The following is a 16,649-nucleotide window of genomic DNA, read 5'->3' on the forward strand; positions in this document are numbered from 1 at the left end:
CTGTATCTGTATCCCAAACACTTATCCTTGATCCATCTGCTAAAATATTACAACTGCAGTTGAAAAACACTTTATTAAAGGAATGAAAATTAGGTTTGTGTACAATCACAATAGCAGTCTCCATGTGTGTTACTCTCCAGTGTAGCGTGGGGGTCTCTTTTCTATAAAGGCAGCCATCCCCTCCTGTCTGTCTCTTGTCGGGATCACCTGGAGAGAGAAAGATGATTAACCACTACAGTTTGACCTCAGACAATGCACATGAGCATTTGACCTCTTACCCTGGCGTAACACATCCTCTCTATGGCCATCCCTGATGTGATGTCCACCTGAGAGAGACAGACAGGTTACAGACATACCTGCTACTAGCACACAGAGACAGGTGTCATCAAATACATTGCGATAATGAGCTGGGATGTGTGTATCCCAGATAGCATATGAACACGTAAGGAATGGCAAAATGGGAATTAAAAATGCAACATTTTCTCTGCTTTGTGGCAAACTAGAATAGCATGCACATTTCTCTCTGCCCCATGGGAAAAAATGTGTAGAATTGCAGGAAGTTACCCTGTGGTCTGGCCCTGAGTAATGTGTAAAGCAGCCATACCTCCATGCCTCTGTTCATAGCCTCCTTAGCCATCCTCACAGCAATGGGAGCCTGGAGAGAGAACACACTGGGGGTAAGAAGGACCACGGACACACACGATGAGTAACCATGTCTAAGACCTGAACTTGTGTTAGCTCCCTGAGATAATGACAAGGCTTTAGCTCAGCAGATGACCCAGGTTCAAACACTGCTGTCCATGTCCCTTACAGTGGTCAGTTGGTGTCCTGGTTTGGTATGACTGGTCTGGTGACAGTGACTGACTGACAACTGACAGGATGTGATCAGAGAGACAGCAGATGTCTATGTAACCCCAGTGTCAGTCCGTTTGTGTTAATTGAAACCCAAGCAGTCAGTCAATGTATTAATCTCTCTTCTCATCCCTAGTAACTCATTTAATCTAACCACCTATAAAATCACTATGGAATGGAAAGAGACAATGAGTAAGGTTTTAGTGTGTGTGTAACCTGTGGTAGTATCTCTCTAGCCAGACTCAGTGCCTCTCTATAGGCAGCGTCTCCGTCTGAATTCTGCTCGGTAGCTCTGTTGACCAGCCCCATGTCCACAGCTCTCTGTCCATCCACTCTCCTGCCGGTGAAGATCAGCTCTTTGGCCAGGGCAAAGCCCACCGCTCTGGGCAGCCTCTGACTGCCCCCTATTGGAGGAAGGATGTAGAGAGGGAAAGATGCTGAACTCATTATGCCAAACAAACTGAGATGACATGAGGGTAACTGGTGTGTGTGTGTGTGCGCGCATATGACTTCTGGTTGTCTTACCCGCCCCTGGGAGCAGCCCCCGTGTTGTCTCAATCAGACCCATCTGTGCAGAGTTGGCTGAAACACAACACACACACACACACACACAGAGGACAGTTGAAGGTCAGACTGGCTGCGTGTCATTAAGCAACGGTGGGAGTACAGACAGACTGATGGGTCTGGAAGAGCGAGACGTGCACGCACATACACACACCTGCTCACCTCACGCCTCTGCCAAAAAAATCTATTACCAACCATATTTTCTCTAGATTTTAGCAGTTCCATAAAATATATATTTTCAAGTTACGCATGATAAGGTACCACTGTGGAAAAGTATGTTGGTGAAACGAAAATCATGTTGAGTGTTTGAATACGTTAATCATTAAAAACATACATTATTTACATTTAAATACACTAGTGTATGTTATACAAAACGTTCAACAAATAGCAACTACATGTGCTCGCTTTACAAATTAGACAAAATAAGACTCAGGAGTGTAATTAAAAACGTACATTTCTCAGAATTGACATACACACATTTCTTGTCACAAAGTAATTTGAACTATGAATATATCCAGATATTTTGCTAATCATTATCATGTGAAAGGTGTTTCAATAACTTAAGATTTAAGCTACTCTATTGGGCTGTCCAAAAAGAAAATGTCTACAATGAACAATGGCCATCATACTGTTTGTATTGTTGTGTAGAATAATATGTATTTTGATGCTTATTGTTGTGATATACAGGGCTCATTTGGAAAAGAGTTTGGTCTCGGCGTTAACTCCGTGTCAAAATAAAGGTTACATTTTAAAATAAATATAATGAGCATTTTACTCAAATAACAAACCAAATAGCACATTTGGTTCCTTGGAACGTGTTTTTAGGTTTCTGAATGTTTTTTAAACATTCTGAGAATAGAAGTAAAAATGTTGCCTGTTCTGGGAATGTTTTTTTTTTTAGGTTCCAGGGAGGTTCTGAGAACGTTTTACTTTGGTTCCTTGAATAATTTCCTGGGAGGTTTTATTTACTCTCCGAGAACGGAAATTATAGGTGATTTAAAAGTAATGAAATAACATTCTAAGGTCTGGACCTCAAGTCATTTTTCAGAATAAAAAAACAATACATACACTGAGTGTACAACACATTATGAACACCTGCGCTTTCCATGACAGACTGACCAGGTGAATCCAGGTAAAAGCTAGGATCCCTTATTGATGTCACATGTTAAATCCACTTCAATCAGTGTAGATAAAAGAGAGGAGACCAGTTAAATAAGTATTATTAAGTCTTGAGACAATTGAGACATGGATTGTGTATACGCGCCATTCAGAGGGTGAATGGGCAAGACAAAAGATTTAAGTTCTGGGTTTTTGAAGTTGAACAGTTTCCCGTTTGTATCAAGAATGGATCCACCCCCAAAGGACATCCAGCCAACTTGACACAACTGTGGGAAGCATTGGTCAACATTTTGTACACTCAGTGTAATATATATATATATATATACACACACACACACACACACACACGGAAAGTGTTCAGACCCCTTGACTTTTTCCAAATTTTGTTACGCTACAGCCTTATTCTAAAATGGATTAAATAAAACATTTCCCTCAATCTACACACAATACTCCATAAATACAAAGCAAAAAAAGGTTCAGATTTTTTTTCAAATATATGAAAATAAAAAACAGAAATACTTTATTAAGATAAAAATTCAGACCATTTGCAGTCAGACTCGAAATTGAGCGCAGGTGCATCCGGTTTCCATTGATCATCCTTGAGATGTTCCTACACCGTGATAGGAGTCCACCTGTGGTAAATTCAATTGATTGGACATGATTTGGAAAGGCACACACCTGTATGTATAAGGTCCCACAGTTGACAGTGCATGTCTGAGCAAAAACCAAGCCATGAAGTTGAAAGGAATTGTCCATGGAACTTCCGAGACAGGATTGTGTTGAGGCACAGATCTGCGGAAGTATAACAAAAGGAGAAACTTCGTCCCAGTCTGAGGTCCTGAGTGCTCTGGATCAGGTTTTCATCAAGGATCTCTCTGTACTTTGCTCCGTTCATCTTTCCCTCGATCCTGACTAGTCTCCCAGTCCCTGCTGCTGAAAAACATCCCCACAGCATGCTGCTGCCACCACCATGCTTCACCTTAGGGATGGTGCCAGGTTTCTTCCAGATGTGACACTTGGCAGTTCGGTCAAAGAGTTCAAACTTTGTTTCATCAGACCAGAGAATCTTGTTTTTCATGGTCTGAGTCTTTAGGTACCTTTTGGCAAACTCCAAGCGGGCTGTCATGTGCCTTTTACTGAGGAGTGGCTTCCGTCTGGCCACTCTACGATAAAGGCCTGATTTGGTGGAGTGCTGCAGAGATGGTTGTCCTTCTGGAAGGTTCTCCCATCTCCACAGAGGAACTCTGGAGCTCTTTCAGAGTGACCATTGGATTCTTGGTCACCTCTCTGACCAAGGCCCTTCTCCCCAGATTGCTCTTGGTGGTTCCAAACTTCTTCCATTTAAGAATGATTGAGGCCACTGTGTTCTTGGGGACCTTCAATGCTGTAGAAATATCTTAGTACCCTTCCCCAGACCTGTGCCTCGACACAATCATGTCTTGGAGCTCTACGGACAATTCCTTTCAACCTCATGGCTTGGTTTTTACTCTGACATGCACTGTCAACTGTGGGACCTTAAATAGACAGGTGTGTGCCTTTCCAAATGTCCAATGAATTGAATTTACCACAGGAGGACTCCAATCAAGTTGTAGAAACATCTCAAGGATGATCAATGTAAACAGGATGCACCTACGCTCAATTTCAATTATCATAGCAAAGGGTCTGAATACTCATGTAAATAACGTGTTTTTTTATTCCTTAATACATTTGCTAAAATTGATAACTTGTTTTCACTTTGTCAATATGGGGTATTGTGTGTAAATTGATGAGGGAAAAAAATATTTAATACATTTTTGAATAAGGCTGTAACGTAACAAAATGTGGAAAAAGGAATACTTTCTGAATGCAATGTACACATTAATCTAGACTGTCTATTCTTCACAAAAAGGGATGGCTCCCGGTTAGAGGTGAGAAGTGAGAGGCTAATGGCAATTGGTGAGGTAAGAGGTTAGAGGTCACTGACCAGCTGTTCGAAGGTCACAGGCGAGCGCCAGCTCCAGACCCCCTCCAAGGGCGAAGCCATCCACCGCAGCAACCGTCGGCATGGGCAACAAGGCTGAGACGACATGTGGAGAGTTCAGACGATGTAGTTACAGACTATGAATGCACGCATGCACACAGTACAATGAATAAACACACACTATATTTTGTACGCCCTTTTTCTCCCCCATTTTGATCTTGTCTCATTACTGCAACTCTCCAACGGGCTTGGGTGGTGAACGTCGAGTCATTCGTCCGCCGACACATGACCCGCTAAACCCGAGCTTCTTAACACCTGCCCGCTTAAACCGGAAGCTAGCCGCACCAATGTGTCGGAGGAAACACCATTCAACTGATGACCGAGGTCAGCCTGCAGGCACCCGGCCCGCCACAAGGAGTCGTTAAAGCGCGATGAGACAAGTAAACCCTCCCCTAACCCGGACGACGCTAGGCCAATTGTGCAGACTCCCGATCAATGTCGGTGGTGATATTTAATTTAGCCCGGGATCGAACCCGGTTCTGTGGTGACGCCACGAACACTGTGATGTAGTGCCTCAGACCGCTGCGCCACTCGAGAGGCCCTGTGATAACTTTCTCATTTTGATGAAACTCGTACTGTGTAGTGAAGGCTGACAGCGCATTCGGAAAGTATTCAGACCCTTAGACTTTTTCCACATTTTGTTACATTACAGCCTTATTCTAAAATTTATTCAATTGGTTTTCCCTTATTATCAATCTTAACACAATACCTCATAATGACAAAAATGTTTTTCAGAATTATTTGCTAATTTATTGAAAATAAAAAAACTGAAATATCACATTATCATAAGTATTCAGACACTTGCTCAGCACTTTGTTGAAGCACCTTTGGCAAGGATTACCGCATCGAGTCTTCCTGACACACCTGTAGTTAGGGAGTTTCTTCTATTCTTCTCTGCTGATCCTCCCAAGCTGTCAGGTTGGATGGGGAGCGTCGCTGCACAGCTATTTTCAGGTCTCTCCAGAGATGTTGGATCAGGTTCAAGTCCGGGCTCTGGCTGGGCCACTCAAGGACATTCAGAGACTTGTCCCGAAGCCACTCCTGTGTTGTATTGGCAGTGTGCTTAGGGTCGTTGTCCTGTTGGAAGGTGAACCTTTGCCCCTGTCTGAGGATCTGAGCACTCTGAAGCAGGTTTTCATGAAAGATCTGTCTGTACTTTGCTCGATCCTGAGTCTCCCAGTCCCTGCTGCTGAAAAACATCCCCACAGCATGATGCTGCCACCAGCATGCTTCACCGTAGGGATGGTGCCAGGTCTCCTCAAGACGTGACGCTTGGCATTCAGGCCAAAGAGTTCAATCTTGGTTTCATCAGACCAGATAATCTTGTTTCTCATGGTCTGAGAGTCCTTTAGGTGCCTTTAGGAGTGGCTTCCGTCTGGCCACTCTTCAATAAAGGCTTAATTGGAGGAGTGCTGCAGAGATGGTTGTCCTTCTGGAAGATTCTCCCATCTCCACAGAGGAACTCTGTTGGAGTGATCATCAGGTTCTTGAAGCGTCTAGGTGGTTCCAAGCTTCTTACATTTAAGAATGATGGAGGCCACTGTGTTCTTGGGGACCTTCAATGCTGCAGACATTTTATGGTAATCATCCCTATATCTGTGCCTCAACACAATCCTGTCTCGGAGAGCTACGGACAATTCCTTCAACCTTATTTCTTGGTTTTTGCTCTGACATGCACTGTCAACTATGGGACCTTATATAGACAGGCGTGTGCTTTTCCATATCATGTCCAATCAATTGAATTTACCACAGGTGGACTCCAATCAAGTTGTAGAAACATCTCAAGGAGGATCAATGGAAACAGGATGCACCCGAGCTCAATTTCAAGTCTCATAGCAAAGGGTCTGAATACTTATGTAAATAACGTATTGTTTTTTTATTTTGAATACATTTGCAAACATTTTTAAAAACAGTTCACTGTCATTCTGGGGCATTGCGTTTAGATTGATGAGGATTTTTTTCATGTAATCTATTTTAGAATTAGGCTGTAACGTAACAAAATGTGCAAAAAGTCAAGGGGTCTGAATACTTTCCGAAAGCACTGTATAAAGTGATTTGAGAGAGAGAATTTCGGGTTGTTGAGAGAGATATACTAGCATGAGAACAGTCTGAAGTATAAATAAGACAAGGGGTAGCCCCTAGTCTGTACACATACAGTACCAGTCAAAAGTTAATTTATTTTTACTATTTTCTACATTGTAGAATAATAGTGAAGACATCAAAACTATGAAATAATATGTGGAATCATGTAGTAACCAAAAAAAGTGTTAAACAAATCAAAATATACTTTATATTTGAGATTCTTCAAAGTAGCTACCCTTTCTTTGCCTTGACAGCTTTGCACACTCTCTGCATTCTCTCAACCAGCTTCTCCTGGAATGATTTTCCAACAGTCTTGAAGGAGTTCCCACACATGCTGAGCAATTTTTGGCAACTTTCCTTCAGGTCTGGTGAATGTGGAGGCCAGGTCATCTGATGCAGCACTCCATAACTCTCCTTCTTGGTAAAATAGCCCTTATACAGTCTGGGTGCGTTGGGTCATTGTCCTGTTAAAAAAACAAATGATAGTCCCACTAAGCGCAATCCAGATGGGATTGTGTATCACAGCAGAACGCTGTGGTAGCCATGCTGGTTAAGTGTACCTTGAATTCTAAATAAATCACAGACAGTGTCACCTGCAAAGCACCCTCTCACCTCCTCCTCCATGCCTCACGGTGGGAACGACACATGCAGAGATAATCCGTTAACCGACTCTGCATCTCACAAAGACACAGCGGTTGGAACCAAAAACCTCAAGACCAAAAGGTCAGAGTTCCACTGGTCTAATGGCCATTGCTCGTGTTTCTTGGCCCAAGCAAGTCTCTTCTTACTATTGGTGTCCTTTAGTAGTGGTTTCTTTTAGAGGTTGACTGATTATGATTTTTCAATGCTGATACCGATTATTGGAGGACCAAAAAAAAGCCCATACCGATTAAAAATCGGCCTATTTTAATATATATAAATAGTTGTAATAATGACAACTACAACAATACTGAATGAACACTTATTTTAACTTAATATAATCAATATACAATACAACAATACAATATATTTAGTCTCAAATAATGAAACATGTTCAAATTCATTTAAATAATGCAAAAACAACGTGTTGGAGAAGAAAGAAAAAGTGCAATATTTGTCATGTAAAAAAGCTAACGTTTGTGCCACCAGAGACTCTGGGTTTGCGCCCAGGCTCTGTCGCAGGTCCGTGGGGCGACGCACAATTGGCCTAGCGTCGTCCAGGTTAGGGATGGTTTGGCCGGTAGGGATATCCTTGTCTCATCGCGCACCAGCGACTCCTGTGACAGGCAGGGCGCAGTGCACGCTAACCAAGGTCGCCAGGTGCACAGTGTTTCCTTCAAAACATTGGTGCGGCTGGCTTCCAGGTTGGAATGCGCACTTTGTTAAGAAGCAGTGTGGCTTGGTTGGGTTGTGTTTCGGGGGATGCATGACTTTCGACCTTCGTCTCTCCAGAGCCCTTACGGGAGTTGTAGCAATGAGACAAGATAGTAACTACTACTAATTGGATACTACGAAATTGGGGAGAAAAAGGGGGTAAAATTCAACAACAAACAACAACAAAAAAGAAAGCTAACGTTTAAGTTTCTTGCTCAGAACATATGAAAGCTGGTGGTTCCTTTTAACATGAGTCTTCAATATTCCCAGGTAAGAAGTTTTAGGTTGTAGTTATTATAGGACTATTTCTCTCCTATACCATTTGTATTTCATATACCTTTGACTATTGGATGTTCTTATAGGCACTATAGTACTGCCAGCCTAATCTCGGGAGTTGATAGGCTTGAAGTCATCAACAGTGCAATGCTTGATGCACAGCGAAGTGCAGGAAAACGCAGTAAAGTGCTGCTTGAATGAATGCTTATGAGCCTGTTGCTGCCTACCACCGCTCAGTCAGACTGCTCTATCAAATATCAAATCATAGACTTAATTATAATTTAATAACACACATAAATACGAGCCTCAAGTCATTAATATGGTCAAATCCGGAAACTAATTTCGAAAACAAAACATTTATTCTTTCAGTGAAATACGGAACGGGGGCTATATTTTATCTAACAGGTGACATCCATAAATCTAAATATTGCTGTTACATTGCACAACCTTCAATGTTATGTCATAATTATGTACAATTCTGGCAAATTAATTAGTCTTTGTTAGGAAGAAATGGTCTTCACGCAGTTCGCAATGAGCCAGGCGGCCCAAACTGCTGCATATACCCTGACTCTGTTGCACAGAACGCAAGAGAAGTGACACAATTTCCCTAGTTAAAATAAATTCATGTTAGCAGGCAATAGTAACTAAATACGCAGGTTTAAAAACATATACTTGTGTATTGATTTTAAGAAAGGCATTGATGTTTAACGGTTAGGTACACATTGGTGTAACGACAGTGATTTTTTTTGCGAATGCGCTTCTTAAATCATCACCCGTTTGGCGAAGTAGGCTGTTATTCGATGATAGATTAACAGGCACCGCATCGATTATATGCGATGCAGGACAAGCTAGATAAACTAGTACTTTCATCAACCACGTGTAGTTAACTCGTGATTATGTTAAGATTGACTGTTTTTAATAAGATAATTTTAATGCTAGCTAGCACCTTACCTTGGCTCCTTGCTGTACTCGCATAACAGGTAGTCAGCCTGCCATGCAGTCTCCTCGTGGAGTACAATGTAATCGGCCATAATCGGTGTCCAGAAACACAGATCACCGATTGTTATGAAAACTTTAAATCAGCCCTAATTAAATCGGCCATTCCGATTAATCGGTCGACCTCTAGTTTCTTTGCAGCAATTCGACCATGAAGTCCTGATTCACACGGTCTAATCTGAACAGTTGATGTTGAGATGTGTCTGTTACTTTGAACTCTGTGAAGCATTTATTTTGGCTGCAATTTTTGAGACTGGTAAATCTAATGAACTTATCCTCTGCAGCAGAGGTAACTGTGGGTCTTCCTTTCCTGTGGTGGTCTTCATGAGAGCCAGTTTCATCATAGTGATTGAGGGTTTTTGCTACTGCACTTGAAGATACTTTCAAAGTTCTTGAAATTCTCCAGATTGACTGACCTTCATGTTGTCTTTTCTCTGCTTATTTGAGCTGATCTTGCCATAATATGGACGTGGTCTTTTACCGAATAAGGCTATCTTCTGTACACCAACCCTGCCATTTCACAACACAACTGATTGGCTCAAACACACTAACGAAACACTTTTGGTTACTACATGATTTCAAATGTGTTATTTCATTGTTTTGATGTCTTCACTATTATTCTTCAATGTAGAAAATAGTAAAAAGAAATGAAAACCCTGGAATGAGTAGGTGTCCAAACTTTTGACTGGTAATGAATGTAACACTAACGCATTTGCTGTGAAATGTGACTTGAGTGAGAGCAGTATGTCAGACCGTGAGACATCCTAAAAATCAATCACACACCGCTCACCGATCTCAGTCATGAGTGAGCGCAGGCCGTGAACAAACAGATCAGAGTCAGAGTGGTTCATCTCAGCTCTCTCCTTCAGATCAGCTCCTACAAAAGACACAGAGAAGACATAAAAACACACACACACACACACACACACACACACACACACACACGGACAAACCTGCACAGAAGACCCCTTGTACCAGACTCCTGAAGACCACCACTCTCACAGCTGTGTCATGGTGTAGAGAGGACACGAGCTCCCTCATCTAGAGAGAGATGGATAGAGAGAGGAAGTGGGAGAAAGAGAGAGAGAGAGAATAGTCTTAGCAGTCATCATACTCTGTTAGATCAATAGCAGAGGTGGGACCAAGTCACTATTATTCGAGTCACTCACAAGAAGATCGAAAGGTCCAAGTCTTAAGTCAGGTCCCAAGTAGTACAGGTCGAGTCTGAAGTGCAAGTCGTGCATTCTAAGAGCAAGTCAAGTCACAGGTTTTTTTCCCAAGTCAAGTCAATCAAAAATAAATCTGTACAGGCAATGACTTGTTCAACTACAAATCTTTGTATATTTAATGAGGCTAGCAGAGAGACCTTTTCATTATTTTCTCTAAAACACTTGATCCTCAAACAGTTTTTGGAGCAAATTTCACAGGAGGTTGGTGGCACATTAATTGGGGAGAATAGGCTGGTGGTATTGACTGGAGTGTAATGAGTGGAATGTATCCAATACATCAATCCCATGGTTTCTATTTGCGCAGTTCCAGCCATCATTATGAGCCATTCTCAATTCAGCAGCCTCTTGTGACATTGGCAATCCTCTCTCCCTACAATTTGACGTTTACGCTGAACCCGAACCCATCGCTGTACATCAAATCAGCAATTTGTTCGCTAGCTCAGTTGTTTTCAAACTTTGTCACACGCGACCACAAAAAGGAATGGTTCAAAGCTTCCTACCCCCACGGAAGTCAGAAGTTTACATACACTTAGGTTGGAGTCATTAAAACTTGTTTTTCAACCACTCCACAAATGTCTTGTTAACAAACTATAGTTTTGGCAAGACGGTTAGGACATCTACTTGGTGCATGACACAAGTATTTTTCCCAACAATTGTTAACAGACAGATTATTTCATTGTATCACAATTCCAGTGGCTCAGAAGTTTATATACACTAAGTTGACTGTGCCTTTAAACAGCTTGGAAAATTCCAGAAAATGATGTCATGGCTTTAGAAGCTTCTGATAGGCTAATTGACATCATTTGAGTCAATTGGAGGTGTACCTGTGGATGTATTTCAAGGCCTACCTTCAAACTCAATGCCTCTTTGCTTGACATCACGTGAAAAAAAAAAAATCTGCCAAGACCTCGGAAAATAATTGTAGACCTCCACAAGTCTGGTTCATCCTTGGGAGCAATTTACAAATGCCTGAAGGTACTACGTTCATCTGTACAAACAATAGCACTCAAGTATAAACACCATGGGACCATGCAGGCATCATACCCCTCAAGAAGGAGAAGCGTTCGGTCTCCTAGAGATGAACGTACTTTGGATGGCGAAAAGTGCAAATCAATCCCAGAACAGTAGTAAAGGACCTTGTGAAGATTCTGGAGGAAACAGGTACAAAAGTATCTATATCCACAGTAAAACTAGTCCTATATCGACATAACCTGAAAGGCCACTCAGCAAGGAAGAAGCCACGGCTCCAAAACCACCATAAAAAAAACAGAATGCGGTTTGCAACTGCACATGGGGACAAACATCCTAATTTTTTGGAGAAATGTTCTCTGGTCTGATGAAACAAAAATAGAACTGTTTGGCCATAATGACCATCGTTATGTTTGGAGGAAAAAGGGGGAGACTTGCAAGTCGAAGAACATCATCCCAAACTTGAAGCACTGGGGTGGGAGCATCATGTTGTGGGGGTGCTTTGCTGCAGGAGAGACTGGTGCACTTCACAAAATAGATGGCATCATGAGGAAAGAAAATTATGTGGATATATTGAAGCTATATCTCATCAGTCAGGAAGTTAAACCTTGGTCGCAAATGGATCTTCCAAATGGACAGTGACCCCAAGCATACTTCCAAAGTTGTGGCAAACTGGCTTAAGGACAACAAAGTCAAGGTATTTGTGTGGCCATCACAAAGCCGTGACCTCAAACCTATAGAAAACTTGTGGGCAGAACTGAAAAAGCGTGTGCGAGCAAGGAGGCCTACAAACCTGACTCAGTTACACCAGCTCTGTGAGGAGGAAAGGGACAAAATTCACCCAACTTATTGTGGGACGCTTGTGGAAGGCTACCCGAAACGTTTGACCCAAGTTAAACAATTTAAAGGCAATGTTACCTAATACTAATTGAGTGTATCTAGACTTCTGACCCACTGGGAATGTGATGAAAGAAATAAAAGCTGAAATAAATCATTCTCTCTACTATTATTCTGACATTTCACATTCTTAAAATAAAGTGGTGATCCTAACTGACCTAAGACAGGGAATTTTTACTAGGATTAAATGTTAGGATATGTGAAAAACTGAGTATAAATGTAGTTGGCTAAGGTTTATGTAAACTTCTGACTTCAACTGTATATACTGAAAAAAACCATTTTTTAAACACAACATGCAACAATTTCAAAGATTTTACAGAGTTACAGTTCATATAAGGAAATTTGTCAATTGTAAGAAATTCATTAGGCCCTGATCTATGGATTTCACATGGCTGGGCAGGGGTGCAGCCATGGGTGGACATGGGAGGGCATAGACCCACCCACTGGAGAGCCAGACCCAGCCAATCATAATTCGTTTTTTTTCCCCACAGAAGGGCTTTATTACAGACAGAAATACTCCTCAGCGTCTAAAGTAAATTTATTTTCTATCAAGTCAGACTCGAGTCATGTGACTTCAGTCCACACCTCTGATCAATAGTTAGCAATTCGATGCATGTGTAAGGTCAAATAGAGATCAAACCCACCTGAGAGACAAACACACGGCCCAGAGCGTTCTTTGCCTTCTGACGGCACATCAACACCTCAGCTATACCTACAGAGAGAAAGAGAAAGAGAGAGAGTCACGTGTGTGTGTGTGTTATTGTTTATGCATTTGAAATATAAGCAGCTGCACAGGCCCAGGTGCTGATGTTAATGATGTTGTCACATTAGATTTGAGCCATGGAGTGATAAGTGTGTGTGTGTGTGTGTGTGTGTGTGTGTGTGTGTGTGTGTGTGTGTGTGTGTGTGTGTGTGTGTGTGTGTGTGTGTGTGTGTGTGTGTGTGTGTGTGTCTGGCGAAGAGGAGAGGATGAGGGAGGGAGGAAGAAGAGGAAAGGAGGGACAGAAGGAGAGGAGGTGATGGAGGGAGGAATGGAGGGAAAGATACAGGAGGTGAATGCCTGAGGCTGTCTGACCTGTGGCTAGGCTGAAGGCTTTTTATAAGCAGCATCTCCCCTGTGTGTGTGTAAATATGTCAGTGTTTACCTCAGTGTTAAGCACTGAATAGTAGGACATGGTTTTCACTCTGTACAGAAGCTCCTGCAACACAACACTCCCTGTATCAAAGTGCCTACTACTTCTTCTGCCTCTACCAAGAGGTTAAATCCAAATCAAATCAAGGGCTGGACCTTTATGGCACAGCAGGTGGTGCGCTTACTTCCCCTGTAACTTCAGATAATGTTTATGTCATTTCAGGGTAAGCTTATTCACCTAAGCTACCTAAACTCAGCAAAAAAAGAAAGGTCCCTTTTTCAGGACCCTGTCTTTCAAAGATAATTCGTACAAATCTAAATAACTTTACAGATTTTAATTGTAAAGAGTTTAAACACTGTTTCCCATGCTTGTTCAATGAACCATAAACAATTAATGAACATGCACCCGTGGAATGGTCGTTAAGACACTAACAGCTTACAGACGGCAGGCAATTAAGGTCACAGTTATGAAAACTTAGGACACTAAAGAGGCATTTCTACTGACTCTGAAAAACACCAAAGGTAAGATGCCCAGGGTTCCTGCTCATCTGCGTGAATGTGCCTTAGGCATGCTGCAAGGAGGCACGAGGACTGCAGATGTGGCCAGGGCAATAAATTGCCATTTCCGACCTATGAGACTCCTAAGATAGCTCTACAGGGAGACAGGACGGATCCAAACATCACACCTGCGGGACAGGTACGGGATGGCAACAACAACTTCCCGAGTTACACCAGGAACGCACAATCCCTACATCAGTGCTCAGACTGTCCACAATAGGCTGAGAGAGGCTAGACTGAGTGCTAGTAGGCCTGTTGTAAGGCAGGTCCTCACCAGACATCACAGGCAACAACGTTGCCTATGGGCACAAACCCACAGTCGCTGGGCCAGACAGGACTGGCAAAAGTGCTCTTCTCTGACGAGTCGCCATTTTGCCATTTTATCGACGAAGGAATGAGCATTACACCGAGGCCTGTACTCTGGAGCGGGATCAATTTTGGAGGTGGAGGGTCCATCATGGTCTGGGGCGGTGTGTCACAGCATCATCGGACTGAGCTTTTTGTCATTGAAGGCGATCTCAACGCTGTTCGTTACAGGGAAGACATCCTCCTTCCTCATGTGGTACCTTTCCTGCAGGCTCATCCTGACATGACCCTCCTGCATGACAATGCCACCAGCCATATTGCCTGTTCTTTTCGTGATTTCCTGCAAGACAGGAATGTCAGTGTTCTGCCATGGTCAGCGAAGAGCCCGGATCTCAATCCCATTGAGCACTTCTGGGACCTGTTGGATCGGAGGGTGAGGGTTAGGGTCATTCCCCCCAGAAATGTCCCGGAACTTTCAGGTGCCTTGGTGGAAGAGTGGGGTAATATCTCACAACAAGAACTGGCATATCAGGTGAAGTCCATGAGGAGGAGATGCACTACAGTACTTAATGCAGCGGATGGCCACACCAGAAACTGACTTGTTACTTTTGATTTTGACTTCCCCTTCGTTCAGGGACACATTATTCAATTTCTGTTAATCACATGTCTGTGGAACTTGTTCAGTTTCTGTCTCAGTTGTTGAGTCTTGTTATGTTCATACAAATATTTACATATGTTAAGTTTGAAATATAAACGCAGTTGACAGTGAGAGGACATTTATTTTTTGCTGAGTTTATGATTCTCAGGATTGTCAATCACAGCCTGGTCTCATACACTAGACGTAACATAGTACATTTAAATCCAAGATTATCATAAAAGTAAGAGATGCTACATTTGGTATGGTTACATAACCCATATTAGAGTAGTTGGTGGGTGGGCGTATAACACAAACGTTAAGCAACCCAAAGGTTGGAGTTCGAATCTCTTCACAGACAACTTTAGCATTTAGCTGATTAGCAACTTTTCAACTACTTAGCATGTTATGTAACCCTTCCCTTAACCCAGCTAACATTAGTCAGCCACCTAGCTAGAATGTGTAACATATCATACAGTCAGAAAATTCGTAACATATAGAATGTTTTGCAAATTAGTTACATATTGTACATTTAACAAATTCGTAACATATCATACAAAATGGGTGATGGATTATCCACAAATTAATACATACATATCATAATAAATGGAACGCTAATACGAAATGCTCGGAGACCAGGTTGTCAACCATGGTGAATATTGTGGAATTTGCACTCACTCAAAAATGGTGAACCTTACTACCATTCAACTCAGTTTCCTGGTAGCGGAAAGCATAAAGATTCAAATAGCGTCCTTCCCTACCAGTGTCCTCTCCATCTAGTCGCTTTAGATCCACTTCTACGGACTCTGGCGTCTCGGTGTGTAGCCAGCTTGTGTGTGTGTCATTGTGCCCCGTGAAAGGGCGTCCTCGGCAGGGCAGCTTTTCCACTCCCAGACGGTGTAACGTTACCGAGCCTGGAGCTCCAAGAGACGCCGGGGATAGAGCACCGAAGCCGCGGGATAGAGAGCAGTGCCTAATCGCAAATCTTCGAAGGAAAGTCATGGTTGTGTTTCTTCTTTTTCTTGTGTGTATGGAGCTATTTCGTTTAAAAGAAAACACGGAAGTAGGCTACAACCAATTGACTTGTTTTTTAGTTTCAGCTCCAGGTATAAGTTGCCCGAGGGATGTAAGAACCGATCTAGGATCAGCTAAATCCCAAATCCTTAGTTAAACCAAGGGGGGACGCAAAACCTAGTTTATATCAGTATGTCTAAGGCCAACTTTGTTCTATTCCAGTTTTACTGTGCTTGACGTTTTTGGGAACGGAACGGATACATTTTCATTTCCGAGTTAATTTAAGCATCCTTAAACGTACTTGTTTTAGTGTTCTCTCTTTTCATAGTGGGATCATCGGTTTGGTTACATACTGACTAAGCATACGTCCTTAGCTGCCCATGGCTTGAGCCAATAGATTTCATAGTTTATTAATAATACCACAGAACATGTTTTTTTTTTTTATTATCGGTAAGCCATCATTGTAAATAATCATTTGTTCTAGTGGTTAGAGCATTGGGCCAGTAACCGAAAGTTTTTTAAAAATCTGTCGTTCTGCCCCTGAGCAAGGCAGTTAACCCACTGTTCCCGGTGCGCCGAAGCTGTGGATATCGGTTAAGGCAGCCCCCACACCTCTCTGATTCAGAGGGGTTGGGTTAAATACAGAAG

The 16,649-nt window shown here is 42.4% G+C and overlaps 1 protein-coding gene across 2 annotated transcripts; it reads right to left on the bottom strand.

Annotated features, from left to right (window-relative positions):
* Positions 1 to 54: 54 nt before the first annotated feature.
* Positions 55 to 16,316, bottom strand: echdc2 (enoyl CoA hydratase domain containing 2). 2 transcript variants are annotated; one of them, XM_035737321.2, is made up of 10 exons: positions 15,749 to 16,305; positions 13,002 to 13,069; positions 10,216 to 10,303; positions 10,053 to 10,139; positions 4,499 to 4,591; positions 1,378 to 1,434; positions 1,069 to 1,256; positions 605 to 655; positions 279 to 326; positions 55 to 207 (listed from the first exon to the last, which is right to left on the bottom strand). In XM_035737321.2, the coding sequence occupies exons 1-10, from the start codon at positions 15,987 to 15,989 to the stop codon at positions 130 to 132; spliced, it is 999 nt and encodes a 332-aa protein (XP_035593214.1). In that variant the 5' UTR covers positions 15,990 to 16,305; the 3' UTR covers positions 55 to 129. The 2 variants fall into 2 exon arrangements, with proteins under 2 accessions (XP_035593214.1, XP_035593215.1); XM_035737322.2 differs by lacking the exon at positions 4,499 to 4,591 and having other exon boundaries at positions 15,749 to 16,316.
* Between the last annotated feature and the right edge of the window lie 333 nt (positions 16,317 to 16,649).

Source organism: Oncorhynchus keta, chromosome 26 (assembly GCF_023373465.1).
Source record: "Oncorhynchus keta strain PuntledgeMale-10-30-2019 chromosome 26, Oket_V2, whole genome shotgun sequence".
Lineage (NCBI taxonomy): Eukaryota > Metazoa > Chordata > Actinopteri > Salmoniformes > Salmonidae > Oncorhynchus > Oncorhynchus keta.